Source organism: Oncorhynchus tshawytscha, unplaced genomic scaffold (assembly GCF_018296145.1).
Source record: "Oncorhynchus tshawytscha isolate Ot180627B unplaced genomic scaffold, Otsh_v2.0 Un_contig_1256_pilon_pilon, whole genome shotgun sequence".
In the NCBI taxonomy this organism is placed as follows: Eukaryota; Metazoa; Chordata; class Actinopteri; order Salmoniformes; family Salmonidae; genus Oncorhynchus; species Oncorhynchus tshawytscha.
In genome coordinates, this window is record NW_024609555.1 from 200,001 (window position 1) to 217,900 (window position 17,900).

The 17,900-nt window shown below is 48.7% G+C and overlaps 1 protein-coding gene across 1 annotated transcript in view; it reads right to left on the minus strand.

The window, feature by feature from the left end:
• Positions 1-10,191, minus strand: part of LOC121845138 (voltage-dependent T-type calcium channel subunit alpha-1H-like) — a gene marked incomplete at its 5' end in the record, with an annotated part of 117,814 nt that extends 107,623 nt beyond the window's left edge. The window contains 2 exon segments of the mRNA XM_042315882.1: positions 3,176-3,273; positions 10,058-10,191. Of these exon segments, the coding sequence (XP_042171816.1) occupies positions 3,176-3,273; positions 10,058-10,191 (232 nt within the window).
• Positions 10,192-17,900: the final 7,709 nt, after the last annotated feature.

A 17,900-nucleotide genomic window follows, 5' to 3' on the forward strand; every position in this document is an offset into this window, starting at 1 on the left:
GGAGATGGAGAAGAGGAGAGGAGTGGAGTGGAGTGGAGAGTAGTGGAGATGGAGAAGAGAAGAGGAGAGGAGAGGAATGGAGTTGAGTGGAGTGGAGTGGAGTGGAGTGGAGAGGAGAGGAGAGGAGAGGAGAGGAGTGGAGGGAGGGAGGGAGAGGAGGGAGGGAGAGGGAGGAGAGGAGAGGAGAGGAGAGGAGAGGAGAGGAGAGGAGAGGAGAGGAGAGGAGAGGAGAGGAGTGGAGAGGAGAGGAGATGGAGAAGATTAGAGGAGAGGAGCTGGAGAAGAGGTGAGGAGAGGGGTAGAGAGGAGAGGAGAGGAGATGGAGAAGAGGAGAGGAGTGGAGGGAGTGGAGAGTAGTGGAGGGAGGGAGGGAGGGAGGAGAGGAGAGGAGTGGAGTGGAGAGGAGTGGAGAGGAGAGGAGATGAAGAGAAGAGAAGAGAGAGGAGAGGAGAGGAGAGGAGTGGAGTTGAGTGGAGGGAGGGAGTGGAGAGGAGAGGAGTGGAGAGGAGTGGAGAGAGAGGAGAGGAGGAGGGAGAGGAGGGGAGGAGAGGAGATGGAGAGGAGAGGAGATGGAGAAGAGAAGAGGAGAGGAGAGGAAGGAATGGAGTGGAGAGGAGGGAGGAGAGGAGATGGAGAAGAGGAGAGGAGGAGGGAGGAGGGAGGGAGTGGAGAGGAGGGAGTGGAGAGGAGAGGAGAGGAGAGGAGGGAGAGAGGAGGAGGGAGGAGAGGAGATGGAGAGAGGAGATGGAGGAAGAGAAGAGGTGAGAGAGGGAGTAGAGAGGAGAGGAGAGGAGATGGAGAAGAGGAGAGGAGAGGAGTGGAGGGAGGGAGGGGGAGGAGGAGTGGAGGAGGGAGGGAGAGGAGTGGAGAGGGAGTGGAGAGGAGAGGAGAGGAGTGGAGTGGAGAGGAGTGGAGAGGAGAGGAGATGGAGAAGAGAAGAGAAGAGGAGAGAGAGGAGTGGAGTTGAGTGGAGGGAGGGAGAGGAGAAGAGGAGAGGAGAGGAGGGAGGGAGGGAGGGAGGGAGGGAGTGGAGAGGAGAGGAGGGAGTGGAGAGGAGAGGAGATGGAGAAGAGAAGAGAAGAGGAGAGGAGAGGAGAGCAGTGCAGTGCAGTGGAGTGGAGAGGAGGAGAGGAGAGGAGAGGAGAGGAGGGAGGGAGAGGAGAGGAGAGAGAAGAGGAGGGAGTGGAGAGGAGAGGGAGAGAAGAGGAGTGGAGAGGAGTGGAGAGGAGAGGAGGGAGTGGAGAGAGGGAGAGGAGAGGAGTGGAGGGAGTGGAGAGGAGTGGAGAGAGAAGAGGAGTGGAGAGGAGTGGAGAGGAGAGGAGAGGAGGGAGGGAGAGAGGGAGAGGGAGAGGGGAGGGAGGGAGAGGGAGGGAGAGGGAGAGGGAGAGGGAGAGGGAGAGGGAGAGGGAGAGGGGAGAGAGGAGAGAGAGAGGAGAGGAGTGGAGAGAGTGGAGAGGAGAGGAGTGGAGAGGAGTGGAGTGGAGAGGGAGAGGGAGAGGAGGGGAGAGGGAGAGGGAGAGTAGAGGAGAGGAGAGGAGATACCAACTGTATAATGATTTATGACAGTGTTTGGACTGAGAGGCCCATACACACTAACACACACACGCTAACTCATACACTCTAACACACTCACCCCTAAAGCACTATTACTCACACTAACAACAGACCCTTATCCCAGAAAGAGGGGTGATCACTCAACCTGTGTGTGTGTGTGTGTGTGTGTGTGTGTGTGTGTGTGTCAGTGTGTAGGTTGTGTGTGTCATTGTGTAGGTTGTGTGTGTCAGGTACGAGGGGCGGGGTGGGTTACCGTAATCGACATCCACGACGCCCCGGGGGAACGGTGGGTTACCGTAATCGACATCCACGACGCCCCGGGGGAACGGTGGGTTACCGTAATCGACATCCACGGGGGAACGGTGGGTTACCGTAATCGACATCCCGGGGGAACTGTGGGTTACCGTAATCGACATCCACGGGGAAACAATGGGTTACCGTTATCGAGATCCACGACGCCCCAGGGGAAAGGTGGGTTACCGTAATCGACATCCACGGTGCCCCGGGGGAACGGTGGGTTACCGTAATCGACATCCCCGACGCCCCGGGGAAACAATGGGTTTCCGTAATAGACATCCACGACGCCCCAGGGGAAAGGTGGGTTACCGTAATCGACATCCATGGCACCCCGGGGGAACGATGAGTTACCGTAATCGACACGACGCCCCGGGGGAACGATGGGTTACCGTAATCGACATCCACAACTCCCAAGGGGAACGATGGGTTACCGTAATCGACACGACGCCCGGGGAACGATGGGTTACCGTAATCGACATCCACAACCCCCAAGGGGAACGATGGGTTACCGTAATCGACATCCACAACTCCCAAGGGGAACGATGGGTTACCGTAATCGACATCCACGACGCCCCAGGGGAACGGTGGGTTACCGTAATCGACATCCACGACGCCCAAGGGGAACGATGGGTTACCGTAATCGACATCCACGACGCCCCAGGGGAACGGTGGGTTACCGTAATCGACATCCACGACGCCCAAGGGGAACGATGGGTTACCGTAATCGACATCCACAACTCCCAAGGGGAACGATGGGTTACCGTAATCGACATCCACGACGCCCCAGGGGAACGGTGGGTTACCGTAATCGACATCCACGACGCCCAAGGGGAACGATGGGTTACCGTAATCGACATCCACGGTGCCCCGGGGAACGATGGGTTACCGTAATCGACATCCACAACTCCCAAGGGGAACGATGGGTTACCGTAATCGACATCCACGACGCCCCAGGGGAACGGTGGGTTACCGTAATCAACATCCACGGTGCCCCGGGGGAACGATGGGTTACCGTAATCGACATCCACGGTGCCCCGGGGGAACGATGGGTTACCGTAATCAACATCCACGGCGCCCTGGGGGAACAGTGGTTTACCGTAATCGACATCCACGGGGGAACAGTGGTTTACCGTAATCGACATCCACGGGGGAACTGTGCGTTACCGTAATCGACATCCACGGTGCCCCGGGGGAACAGTGGGTTACCGTAATCGACACGGCGCCCCGGGGGAACTGTGGGTTAACTGCCGTTGCTCAAGGGGGTCGAGAACCACAGGATTTATAGGCTGTAAAAACAAGGACAGTGTAGTGTGTGCGTGCTCACTAGGGACTCTGTTGATTGCCCGGAGCGGCCGCAGAACGCGTACGGTCCTGATAGCTGACAGACTGGCGTTGTGTCCGTCCAGAGAATACTCCATCATCCTACAGGACAGAGAGAGAGAGAGGTCGCACACGTTAAAATAGATATTCACCGTGTACCGCCCGACCTAGGTTCACACAGGGGTCACACAGGGGTGAAAGGACACTGACTGTAGACCTCATGTAGTCTATTATAATATGAGCTGAAGTCTGGACACTGACTGTAGTCTATTATAATATGAACTGAAGTCTGGACACTGACTGTAGTCTATTATAATATGAACTGACGTCTGGACACTGACTGTAGTCTATTATAATATGAACTGACGTCTGGACACTGACTGTAGTCTATTATAATATGAACTGACGTCTGGACACTGACTGTAGTCTATTATAATATGAACTGACGTCTGGACACTGACTGTAGTCTATTATAATATGAACTGAAGTCTGGACACTGACTGTAGTCTATTATAATATGAACTGACGTCTGGACACTGACTGTAGTCTGTTATAATATGAACTGAAGTCTGGACACTGACTGTAGTCTATTATAATATGAACTGACGTCTGGACACTGACTGTAGTCTATTATAATAGTAACTGACGTCTGGACACTGACTGTAGTCTATTATAATAACGCTCTAACCACTAGGCTACTCGCTGGTTGACCACGCCTTTATTCTACTGATACTGAACGCTCTAACCAGTAGGCTACCTGCTGGTTGACCACGCCTTCATTCTACTGACTACCAACGCTCTAACCAGTAGGCTACCTGCTGGTGGACCACGCCTTCATTCTACTGACTACCAACGCTCTAACCAGTAGGCTACCTGCTGGTTGACCACGCCTTTATTCTACTGACTACCAACGCTCTAACCAGTAGGCTACCTGCTGGTGGACCACGCCTTCATTCTACTGACTACCAACGCTCTAACCACTAGGCTACCTGCTGGTTGACCACGCCTTCATTCTACTGACTACCAACGCTCTAACCAGTAGGCTACCTGCTGGTTGACCACGCCTTCATTCTACTGACTACCAACGCTCTAACCACTAGGCTACCTGCTGGTTGACCACGCCTTCATTCTACTGACTACCAACGCTCTAACCACTAGGCTACCTGCTGGTTGACCACGCCTTTATTCTACTGATACTGAACGCTCTAACCAGTAGGCTACCTGCTGGTTGACCACGCCTTCATTCTACTGACTACCAACGCTCTAACCACTAGGCTACCTGCTGGTGGACCACGCCTTCATTCTACTGACTACCAACGCTCTAACCAGTAGGCTACCTGCTGGTTGACCACGCCTTTATTCTACTGATACTGAACGCTCTAACCAGTAGGCTACCTGCTGGTGGACCACGCCTTCATTCTACTGACTACCAACGCTCTAACCACTAGGCTACCTGCTGGTTGACCACGCCTTCATTCTACTGACTACCAACGCTCTAACCAGTAGGCTACCTGCTGGTTGACCACGCCTTCATTCTACTGACTACCAACGCTCTAACCACTAGGCTACCTGCTGGTTGACCACGCCTTCATTCTACTGACTACCAACGCTCTAACCACTAGGCTACCTGCTGGTTGACCACGCCTTCATTCTACTGACTACCAACGCTCTAACCAGTAGGCTACCTGCTGGTTGACCACGCCTTCATTCTACTGACTACCAACGCTCTAACCAGTAGTAGTAGTCTAACCACGCCTTCCTTCTACTGACTACCAACGCTCTAACCAGTAGTAGTAGTCTAACCACGCCTTCCTTCTACTGACTACCAACGCTCTAACCAGTAGTAGTAGTCTGACCATGCCTTCCTTCTACTGACTACCAACGCTCTAACCAGTAGTAGTAGTCTGACCACGCCTTCCTTCTACTGACTACCAACGCTCTAACCAGTAGTAGTAGTCTAACCACGCCTTCCTTCTACTGACTACCAACGCTCTAACCAGTAGTAGTAGTCTAACCACGCCTTCCTTCTACTGACTACCAACGCTCTAACCAGTAGTAGTAGTCTGACTACGCCTTCATTCTACTGATTTATGACATCATTCCGGTGAATAGGGTTTCATTTAGTATTCTAGACCATCAAGTAGGCTGACGACATGTAGCCTGCCACTAGTATCTTTGCTTTAGAATCAAGTAGGGCCACCAGTGTCTGTGCTTTAGAATCAAGTAGGCTAACAGCATGTAGCCTGCCGCCAGTATCTGTGCTTTAGAATCAAGTAGTATGTTGACATGTAGCCTGCCACCAGTATCTGTGCTTTAGAATCAAGTAGGCTAATGACATATAGCCTGCCACCAGTATCTGTGCTTTAGAATCAAGTAGGCTTAAGACATGTAGCATGCCACCAGTATCTGTGCTTTAGAATCAAGTAGTATGTTGACATGTAGCCTGCCACCAGTATCTGTGCTTTAGAATCAAGTAGGCTAATGACATATAGCCTGCCACCAGTATCTGTGCTTTAGAATCAAGTAGGCTAATGACATGTAGCCTGCCACCAGTATCTGTGCTTTGGAATCAAGTAGGATGTTGACATGTAGCCTGCCGCCAGTATCTATGCTTTGGAATCAAGTAGGATGTTGACATGTAGCCTGCCGCCAGTATCTGTGCTTTAGAATCAAGTAGGCTAATGACATATAGCCTGCCACCAGTATATGTGCTTTAGAATCAAGTAGGCTAACAGCATGTAGCCTGCCACCAGTATCTGTGCTTTGGAATCAAGTATTATGTTGACATGTAGCCTGCCGCCAGTATCTGTGCTTTAGAATCAAGTAGGATGTTGACATGTAGCTGCCGCCAGTATCTGTGCTTTAGAATCAAGTAGGATGTTGACATGTAGCCTGCCGCCAGTATCTATGCTTTAGAGATGGAACTATCTTCATTGACTCTCGTTACGGCCTGTACGCACTTCCTTAAAAAACCGGGCTCTGAATAAAAATGCATAAACATCTGAAACCATATCTATTTCTGCATCAGCCAATCACTCACCTGCCAGGATGACAGACAGCACCTGACCTCACTGCCTCTCACAGGAAGTCAACAACTGAAACCATGTCTATTTCTGCATCAGCCAATCACTCACCTGCCAGGATGACAGACAGCACCTGACCTCACTACTGTCATGATGTTGGCCTGGGGGGTAGGTTTATGACAGTCATAAATACCTCTCCCCTCCTTTTATCCTCTCTCTACCTTACTGATGTGACATTTGAAAAAATCCCTTGGTTAACATAGAGATTCTGTGAACATCAGAAGGGGGAGTGAACTATATTTTGGCAATCCGACCAATTGAACATATGCGGTGGTACTTAACGAATATGATGTCAGTTCGGTTGTCATTTGAGACATTCTCCTCAATGATAAGATGACATAAACTCTACAGAGGAAAGTCTGCACATTGTAGTTATCGGATTCACATGGAATTGTTGTTCAATTTAAATGTTTGAATGTGAAATTATTGGTGAAAGGATTCAATTTAATTTTAGCTTCCAAATGAGAGATTTGGGTTTTCATAAGGTTAGGGCTCTGCTCAATCAGTGGCCCGCCCCTGTGAAGAGACATGGGCTGTAGACTGTGAAACACACTCTTCTCCCTCCACTATATAAAGCCTTGACAACAATATAACCTCCTGTTCCGGATACATTAGGATGACGATCCGATGTCAGAATGGTTCAGATAATAACTGCAGAACGAAGTCAACCTCAGCGTGAGCTTTGGTTGCAAATGGTATGAACTTTGAACTCTTATTCACTACAGAAGTGATACCTCCTAGCCGTTGAGTTAGCAACAGTAGCTGCAAACGCAGGTTATGAAGGAACAGACAGAGTATCCCGTCTACCACACAACGACGTCCAATTTACCAGCAGATACATTCTTCAAAGGACAAAGGACTCGGTTGGGCAACACGGCCTTCCATCTACCACCAACCTACCCGAAGCGCAGCTCTGAGTAAATATTTACTGCATTTTTCCTTTTCCAAATGGGCGGTAATTTAGAATGCATAAGATACTGTATTTAAGATAGAGACATCACTTCTCCCTTTGTTCCTCAGTCTTCCCGCTCTTTCACTCAAACCCAGCCCCCCTTTTTCTTTGTGTAACAAGCTGTCATATCTGTTCATATCTGTTCAATTTGTAATCAAGGTATGATTCATTCGGTGTATATGTAATTCTGTGTGATTTGTTAGGTATTTAGTAAATAAATAATTAAACCCAATTTTGTATTGCTGATTCAACTTGTTAGCCAGGGTTTGTACAGATAACCAAGAATGCACAACTTTCAGACGAGACTGAAATAAGATGACGATTAATATTGACTGCTATTGATGTAAAATATTACTAGGTCTTTAAGAGTTTATTGGGAAGATAACAGCTCTATAAATATTATTTTGTGGTGCCCCGACTTTCTAGTTAATTACATTTACATGATTAGCTCAATCAGGTGATATTAATTACAGAGAAAGGCTTTTATAGAATAGCATGTCATATCACTTAATCCGGCATAGCCAAAGACACGACACAGCCTCTCACAGGACAGGAAGTCAACAACTGAAACAATGGCTATTTCTGCACCAGCCAAACAGGAAGTCAACAACAGCTCAATTCATTTTCGATCTTGAAGAGGCATTTTTTTTCAGTTGTTATTTGTTATTTCTATTTATTTTAGACCTGTTTTGGAAGTAGCTACCGGCCGTAAACAGGAGTACGTGACGATAGTAGCTCAGCCAAACTCCACATTTGGTGACTAATGAGCGGCATTACGACAGTGTAACGTTGTCTAATAGGGGGAGTTTTTGAATCGGTGCTTCCTCGGGCCGTCAGACAGGTCATATGCTCATCGTCGACATCTCTGAAAGCACAGATACCAGGGGGCACGTTTAGTCGATCTATAGACACGTTGAACAACAAATAGCGATACCAAATGTTGGGAATTATTAGAAGAAAAATATCTACATGAGGTTTAATATTTATATATATACAGTGGGGAGAACAAGTATTTGATACACTGCCGATTTTGCAGGTTTTCCTACTTACAAAGCATGTAGAGGTCTGTATCATTTTTAAGTAATTAATTTGAATTGAACTTTGGTCTAACTCCTTGTGCTCTGGATCTTCTCTGGAAAAACCTTATTTTAGTATTAGTAAATATCTACATGAGGTTTACTATTTATATATATATATATTTTTTGTGGTTCAGCATCCTTACACTTTCTGGTGTTTGATATGTTAGTGCCCTGTTGGATGATGGGATTATTTTAGAGGGGATGAACTGGTATGGAGTCTTTAAGGAAGGTTTTGTTTGACGATCGGATGAAAACGTTATAACTGTTTCTGCTTAGAAGGTACGTCACATATAGTAAAAAGGGGAAAGACATCTTTACTAAAAACTGAACATCAACCCTCTCCGACCCTAAAGAACTGAACATCAACCCTGTCAGACCCTAAAGAACTGAACATCCAGCCTGTCAGACTCTAAAGACCTGAACATCACTCTGTCAGACCCTAAAGACCTGAACATCAACCCTGTCAGACCCTAAAGAACTGAACATCAAGCCTGTCAGACCCTAAAGAACTGAACATCCACCCTCTCCGACCCTAAAGACCTGAACATCAACCCTCTCCGACCCTAAAGACCTGAACATCAACCCTGTCAGACCCTAAAGAACAGAACATCCAGCCTGTCAGACCCTAAAGAACTGAACATCAAGCCTGTCAGACCCTAAAGAACTGAACATCAAGCCTCTCCGACCCTAAAGAACTGAACATCAACCCTGTCAGACCCTAAAGAACTGAACATCAAGCCTGTCAGACCCTAAAGAACTGAACATCAAGCCTCTCCGACCCTAAAGAACTGAACATACAGCCTGTCAGACCCTAAAGACCTGAACATCAACCCTGTCAGACCCTAAAGAACTGAACATCAAGCCTGTCAGACCCTAAAGAACTGAACATCCAGCCTGTCAGACCCTAAAGAACTGAACATCCAGCCTGTCAGACCCTAAAGAACTGAACATCCAGCCTGTCAGACCCTAAAGAACTGAACATCAACCCTCTCCGACCCTAAAGAACTGAACATCCAGCCTGTCAGACCCTAAATAACTGAACATCAACCCTGTCAGACCCTAAAGACCTGAACATCAAGCCTGTCAGATCCTAAAGACCTGAACATCCAGCCTGTCAGACCCTAAAGAACTGAACATCAAGCCTGTCAGACCCTAAAGAACTGAACATCAAGCCTGTCAGATCCTAAAACAATGATCTGACTCACTAGTTCCCTCTGTATTTGTCATAGTGCAGATAACCTACCTCCTGGCTTTGTGTGTGTGTGTGTGTGGGTGCAACTCACAGTGAGTAAAGGGGTAATGCTGTGTGTCTGAGGTGACCGCTGCTGTCTGCTTAGTTAACGTCTCTTGCACACAAACAAACACACACACACACACACACACACTTTTCTCCTGGCCTGAAACAGTGACATTGAACGTGTGTTTCTCCCAGCAGGCTCCAAACTCCATCACCTCACGGGCTGCTTCACATCTGACCGTGATTGGGAGTCTCATAGGGCCGGCGCACAATTGGCCCGGCGTCGTCCGGGTTGGACCCGGGTAGGCCCGTCATTGTTAATAAGAATTTGTTCTGAACTGACTTGCCTCGTTAAATAAAAGGTTACATTTTTATAAGAAAGGAAAAAACTTTAGCAGCAGACTTAAGGAATGTCCCCATGTGTCTCTTGAATCAAAAACAGAATCTAGAGAAGGTTCTATGTGTTCTATTTTGATGTTCTCTTGTCCCTAACCGCCTGACTAACCCCTGAGCATTGTGGGAATAGAACACTTACCCTGCCATGACGATGAAGAAGTCCAGTCGGTTCCAAGTGTCGCCAAGGTAACACTTAGAACCGAAGATCCCCAGAGCCACCATCTTAATGACCATCTCCACCGCGAAAAACGCAAAGATACAGTCGTCAAACACCTAGAAAAGACAAAGATACAGTCATCAAACACCTAGAACAGTAGAACAGACAAAGATACAGTCATCAAACACCTAGAACAGTAGAACAGACAAAGATACAGTCATCAAACACCTAGAACAGACAAAGATACAGTCATCAAACACCTAGAACAGAAGAACAGACAAAGACACAGTCATCAAACACCTAGAACAGTAGAACAGACAAAGACACAGTCATCAAACACCTAGAACAGACAAAGATACAGTCATCAAACACCTAGAACAGTAGAACAGACAAATATACAGTCAACAAACACCTAGAACAAGGTACAGTCACCAAGACGAGAGTTTATAGATGAGGGGTGAGGTGTTGATGGTAAGGGGTGAGAGGTTATAGCTGAGGGGTGAGGTGTTGATGGTGAGGGGTGAGAGGTTATAGGTGAGGGGTGAGAGGTTATAGGTGAGGGGTGAGAGGTTATAGGTGAGGGGTGAGAGTTTATGAGGAAGAGAGGGGTGAGAGGTATAGGTGAGGGGTTATAGATGAGGGATGACAGGTTATAGGTGAGGGGTTAGAGGTTATAGGTGAGTGGTGAGGGGTGAGAGTTATAGGTGAGGTTATAGGTGAGAGGTTATAGGTGAGGGGTGAGAGGTTATAGGTGATGGGGTGGAGGTTATAGGTTATAGGTGAGAGGTTATAGGTGAGGGATGAGAGGTTATAGGAGGGGTGAGAGGTTATAGGTGAGGGGTGAGAGGTTATAGGTGAGGGGTGGGGTATAGAGGGTATAGGTGAGGGCTGAGGTTATAGGTGAGGTTATAGGTGAGAGGTTATAGGTGAGGGGTGAGAGGTTATAGGTGAGGGGTGAGAGGTTATAGGTGAGGGGTGAGAGGTTATAGGTGAGGGGTGAGAGGTTATAGGTCATAGGTGAGAGGTTATAGGTGAGAGGTGAGAGGTTATAGGTGAGGGGTGGAGGTTATAGGTGAGAGGTGAGAGGTTATAGGTGAGGGGTGAGAGGTTATAGGTGAGAGGTGAGAGGTTATAGGTGAGGGGTGAGAGGTTAGAGGTTATAGGTGAGGGGTGAGAGGTTATAGGTGAGGGTGAGAGGTTATAGGTGAGGGGTGAGGTTATAGGTGAGGGAAGAGAGGTTTAGGTGAGAGGGTATAGGTGAGGTTATAGTGAGGGATGACAGGTTATAGGTGAGAGGTTAGAGGTTATAGGTGAGGTGAGGGGTGAGAGGTTATAGGTGGAGGTTATAGGTGAGAGGTTATAGGTGAGGGGTGAGAGGTTATAGGTGAGGGGTGAGAGGTTATAGGTTATAGGTGAGAGGTGTTTATGACTGTATCTTTGTCTGTTCTAGGTGTTTGTGAGGTATCTTTGTCTGTTCTACTGTTCTAGGTGTTTGATGACTATCTTTGGTACTGTTCTATAGGTGAGAGGTGAGAGGTTATAGGTGAGGGGTGAGAGGTTATAGGTGAGGGGAGAGGTTAGAGGTTATAGGTGAGGGGTGAGAGGTTATAGGTGAGGGGTGAGAGGTTATAGGTGAGGGGTGAGACGTTATAGGTGAGGGGTGAGAGGTTATAGGTGATGGGTGAGAGGTTATAGGTGAGAGGTGAGAGGTTATAGGTGAGGGGTGAGAGGTTATAGGTGAGGGGTGAGAGGTTATAGGTGAGGGGTGAGAGGTTAGAGGTTATAGGTGAGGGGTGAGAGGTTATAGGTGAGGGGTGAGAGGTTATAGGTGAGGGGTGAGAGGTTATAGGTGAGGGGTGAGAGGTTATAGGTGAGAGGTATAGGTTATAGGTGAGGGTGAGAGGTTATAGGTGAGGGGTGAGATAGGTGAGGTTATAGGTGAGAGGTTATAGGTGAGGGGTGAGAGGTTATAGGTGAGGGGTGAGATGTTTATGGTGAGGGAAGAGAGGTTTTTGGTGAGGGGTGAGAGGGTATAGGTGAGGGGTTATAGATGAGGGATGACAGGTTATAGGTGAGAGGTTATAGGTTATAGGTGAGTGGTGAGGGGTGAGAGATTATAGGTGAGAGGTTATAGGTGAGGGGTGAGAGGTTATAGGTGATGGGGTGGAGGTTATAGGTTATAGGTGAGAGGTTATAGGTGAGGGCTGAGAGGTTATAGGTGAGGGGTGAGAGGTTATAGGTGAGGGGTGAGAGGTTATAGGTGAGGGGTGAGAGGTTATAGGTGAGGGTGAGAGGTTATAGGTGAGGGGTGAGAGGTTAGAGGTGAGGGGTGAGAGGTTATAGGTGAGGGGTGAGAGGTTATAGGTGAGGTGAGAGGTTATAGGTGAGGGGTGAGAGGTTATAGGTGAGGGTGAGACGTTATAGGTTATAGGTGAGAGGGTGAGGGGTGAGAGGTGAGGTGAGGTGAGAGGTTATAGGTGAGGGGTAAGAGGAGAGGTTATAGGTGAGAGGTGAGAGGTTATAGGTGAGAGGTGAGAGGTTATAGGTGAGGGTGAGAGGTTATAGGTGAGGGGTAAGAGGTATAGGTGAGGCACCACGTTATAGGTGAGGGGTGAGAGGTTAGAGGTTATAGGTGAGGGGTGAGAGGTTATAGGTGAGGGGTGAGAGGTTATAGGAGAGGGGTGAGAGGTTATAGGTGAGGGGTGAGAGGTATAGGTCATAGGTGAGGTTATGGGTGAGAGGTCATAGGTGACAGGATCCCCAGCAGGTTATAGGTGAGGGGTGAGAAGTTATAGGTGAGGGGTGACAGGCCTACTGAATACGGGTGAGACAGGTTATAGGTGAGTGACAGGTCCCCAGCATGAGGGGTTATAGGGGGAGACCTGGGTGAGGGGTTATAGGTGAGGGGTGAGAGGTTATGGTGAGGGGTGAGGGGTTATAGGTGAGACATCATAGGTGAGGGGTCCCCAGCATTAACCAGGTGAGAGACCTGAGGTTAGAGGTTACTAGGTGAGGGGTGAGACAGGCCTACTGAATACAGACATCACAGGTTACAGGTCCCCAGGTTTAACCAGTAGAGACCTGTAGTTGAGGCACCACACTGCCTGACATGGCCTACTGGACATCCCCAGAGTCACACAGTTCAGGAGAATCACTATCATGGAGACGTGTTCAAACCACGTGGAGACCTGGGTTAAGGACTACACACTGAGACATGGCCTACTGAATACAGACAACACACAGTACAGGATCCCCAGCATTAACCACATAGAGACCTGGGTTAAGGACTACACACTGAGACATGGCCTACTGAATACAGACATCACACAGTACAGGATCCCCAGCATTAACCACGTAGAGACCTGGGTTAAGGACTACACACTGAGACATGGCCTACTGAATACAGACATCACACAGTACAGGATCCCCAGCATTAACCACATAGAGACCTGGGTTAAGGACTACACACTGAGACATGGCCTACTGAATACAGACATCACACAGTACAGGATCCCCAGCATTAACCACGTAGAGACCTGGGTTAAGGACTACACACTGTCATGACGTTGCCCTCTTTGGGTATAGCAAGCCCCATCCCCCTCTCCCTGCCTCCTTCAACTAGGCTGCCTGGTCAGACAGACGTCGTAAATTCCTGAGGAAAAGACCTTGCCTCATGGCCACACAGTATAAGAGGCAGAGTAGATTTTCATAGAGAACAAAGGAATTTCTTCCACCTCACAGAACTTGAGGTCCGAACAAATTTCATGTTCCGGAGAAGGTATAAAAGATCGTTGAAGAATCCAGCTACGAACTCGTCCGTTTGTCACAACTTGGGGAAGCTCATGGGAGAAGGTGTGGCCACATTACCATAACGCTGTTTATATAATAGCCTCAGATATGAGGTTTGCATCTAATTGTTGTATAAGATGAATGAGTGAGTATGATACTGTTTACACAATTTTACAAAGTGATTTTGGACTGTTTAATGAAGGAAAACTCAAAAAGGGAATTGGAGTTAACTAAATCAGAGGACCGCCCCTGAGCCCAGTTTGGGTCGGACATCCTGGACCGCCCCTGAGCCCAGTTAGGGTCAGACATCCTGGACCGCCCCTGAGCCCAGTTAGGGTCAGACATCCTGGACCGCCCCTGAGCCCAGTTAGGGTCAGACATCCTGGACCGCCCCTGAGCCCAGTTAGGGTCAGGCATCCTGGGACCGCCCCTGAGCCCAGTTAGGGTCAGGCATCCTGGGACCGCCCCTGAGCCCAGTTAGGGTCAGACATCCTGGACCGCCCCTGAGCCCAGTTAGGGTCAGGCATCCTGGAGCCCCTGAGCCCAGTTAGGGTCAGGCATCCTGGACCGCCCCTGAGCCCAGTTAGGGTCAGGCATCCTGGACCGCCCCTGAGCCCAGTTAGGGTCAGGCATCCTGGGACAGCCCCTGAGCCCAGTTAGGGTCACATCCTGGACCGCCCCTGAGCCCAGTTAGGGTCAGGCATCCTGGGACCGCCCCTGAGCCCAGTTAGGGTCAGGCATCCTGGGACCGCCCCTGAGCCCAGTTAGGGTCAGACATCCTGGACCGCCCCTGAGCCTAGTTAGGGTCAGGCATCCTGGGACAGCCCCTGAGCCCAGTTAGGGTCGGACATCCTGGACCGCCCCTGAGCCCAGTTAGGGTCAGGCATCCTGGACCGCCCCTGAGCCCTTAGGGTCAGGCATCCTGGGACAGCCCCTGAGCCCAGTTAGGGTCAGACATCCTGGACCGCCCCTGAGCCCAGTTAGGGTCAGGCATCCTGGACAGCCCCTGAGCCCAGTTAGGGTCAGACATCCTGGACCGCCCCTGAGCCCAGTTAGGGTCAGGCATCCTGGACAGCCCCTGAGCCCAGTTAGGGTCAGGCATCCTGGACCGCCCCTGAGCCCAGTTAGGGTCAGGCATCCTGGACCGCCCCTGAGCCCAGTTAGGGTCAGACATCCTGGACCGCCCCTGAGCCCAGTTAGGGTCAGACATCCTGGGACCGCCCCTGAGCCCAGTTAGGGTCAGGCATCCTGGACCGCCCCTGAGCCCAGTTAGGGTCAGACATCCTGGACCGCCCCTGAGCCCAGTTAGGGTCAGACATCCTGGACCGCCCCTGAGCCCAGTTAGGTCAGACATCCTGGACCGCCCCTGAGCCCAGTTAGGGTCAGGCATCCTGGACCGCCCCTGAGCCCAGTTAGGGTCAGGCATCCTGGGACCGCCCCTGAGCCCAGTTAGGGTCAGGCATCCTGGGACAGCCCCTGAGCCCAGTTAGGGTCAGGCATCCTGGGACAGCCCCTGAGCCCAGTTAGGGTCAGGCATCCTGGACCGCCCCTGAGCCCAGTTAGGGTCAGGCATCCTGGACCGCCCCTGAGCCCAGTTAGGGTCAGGCATCCTGGACCGCCCCTGAGCCCAGTTAGGGTCAGGCATCCTGGACCGCCCCTGAGCCCAGTTAGGGTCAGGCATCCTGGGACAGCCCTTTTCTGCCATTCCAAATAAAACCCCAACGGTGAGAAATTATCACCAGGCCATGTTTTTCTCCATTAGGAGAAGACGAAGGTTGTAGACCATTGCTGAATCTTTTAACCATACCATGTGGTTAAACTCTTAGACTATCGATACCGACAGAATAAGAACAAGTCTTTGATATTAATTACTAGTCTGCAGCTAGGAATTCGGTATCATTGAACATGAAGAACGACAACCGCCAAAACATCCATTCTATAACAAATGAATGAATGTCGCTCTGAACTATCCCATCTAACCAAGACAGGGAGAGAGCCGGACAAAACTCTCCAACAGAAACAAACCTTTCAACAAAGATCCCGACGACACACTGAGCGTAAATATATATATTGATTGCAATTGTTCCCGAATGAGTGAGCGTTCATGTGCAAAGGATTAGTATTTCAATTGTTATAATTATTAACTCTGTAGTGACTTCTTAGTCGACCCCCCACTTCTCCTTTTGTCTAACAAGCCGCCATGCCGGTTCAGCCCACTAGGGCACATTCTCCTATCATTTCATGTAACCACATTTACCTTGTTTGTTTGTTTATGCATTTCTGTGAATTACTTAGTTAGTAATAAATAAATGATTTAAGACAATTGATGTATGGATGACTCATAGTGAAGACTGGGTTTGTGCAGATAACCAACAATTTACGATGTTTGGAATGAGACTAACGTGAGGTAAAGTAAATAATTAATTAATTCGAAAGACTAATTGATCAGATGAAATGATAACTTTGTAATCTGAATATTTTTCCTTGGTGCCCCGACTTCCTAGTTAATTACAGTTACATGATTGGTCAGTTGATCGAGTAATAATTATTTACAGAGAATCTTTGATAAAAAAACTATAAGTCTTCAATTTAATGATAGTAAAGACACGACAACACTGAGACATGGCCTACTAAATACAGACACCGTACAGGAGATCTAGCATGGATGTCTGCTCTCAGGGATAAGGAACAATATACAGAATCAACAGCATTAACACTGCAGAAACCAGCAGTTAAAGGGATAGGTCAACATTAACGCTGCTGAAACCATGTGGAGACCAGTGGTTAAAGGGATAGGTCAACATTAATGCTGCTGAAACCAGTGGTTAAAGGGATAGGTCAACATTAACGCTGCTGAAACCATGTGGAGACCAGTGGTTAAAGGGATAGGTCAACATTAACGCTGCTGAAACCATGTGGAGACCAGTGGTTAAAGGGATAGGTCAACATTAACGCTGCTGAAACCAGTGGTTAAAGGGATAGGTCAACATTAATGCTGCTGAAACCAGCGGTTAAAGGGATAGGCCAACATTAACGCTGCAGAAACCATGAGGAGACCAGCGGTTAAAGGGATAGGTCAACATTAACGCTGCTGAAACCAGCGGGTAAAGGGATAGGTCAACATTAACGCTGCTGAAACCATGTGGAGACCAGCGGTTAAAGGGAAAGGTCAACATTAACTCTGCAGAAACCAGCAGTTAAAGGGAAAGGTCAACATTAACGCTGCTGAAACCATGAAGAGACCAGCGGTTAAAGGGATAGGTCAACATTTACGCTGCTGAAACCATGAAGAGACCAGTGGTTAAAGGGATAGGTCAACATTTACGCTGCTGAAACCATGAAGAGACCAGTGGTTAAAGGGATAGGTCAACATTAACGCTGCTGAAACCAGCGGTTAAAGGGATAGGTCAACATTAACGCTGCTGAAACCATGAATGAGACCAGTGGTTAAAGGACTGATAGGTCAACATTAACCTGTATTCATGATAACCAGCGGTTACCTGTGGATTCATGATACAGCACTAACGCTGCTGAAACCTGTATTCATGATACAGCACTGCCTCTTACCTGTGACTCTATTCATGATACAGCACTGCCTCTTATCCTTCACTCTATTCATGATACAGCACTGCCTCTTACCTGTGACTGTATTCATGATACAGCACTGCCTCTTATCTGTGACTGTATTCATGATACAGCACTGCCTCTTACCTGTGACTGTATTCATGATACAGCACTGCCTCTTACCTGTGACTCTATTCATGATACAGCACTGCCTCTTACCTGTATTCATGATACAGCACTGCCTCTTACCTGTATTCATTGATACAGCACTGCCTCTTACCTGTGACTGTATTCATGATACAGCACTGCCTCTTACCTGTGACTGTATTCATGATACAGCACTGCCTCTTACCCTGTGACTCTATTCATGATACAGCACTGCCTCTTACCTGTGACTGTATTCATGATACAGCACTGCTTATCTGACTGTATTCTTACCTGATGACTCTATTCATGATACAGCACTGCCTCT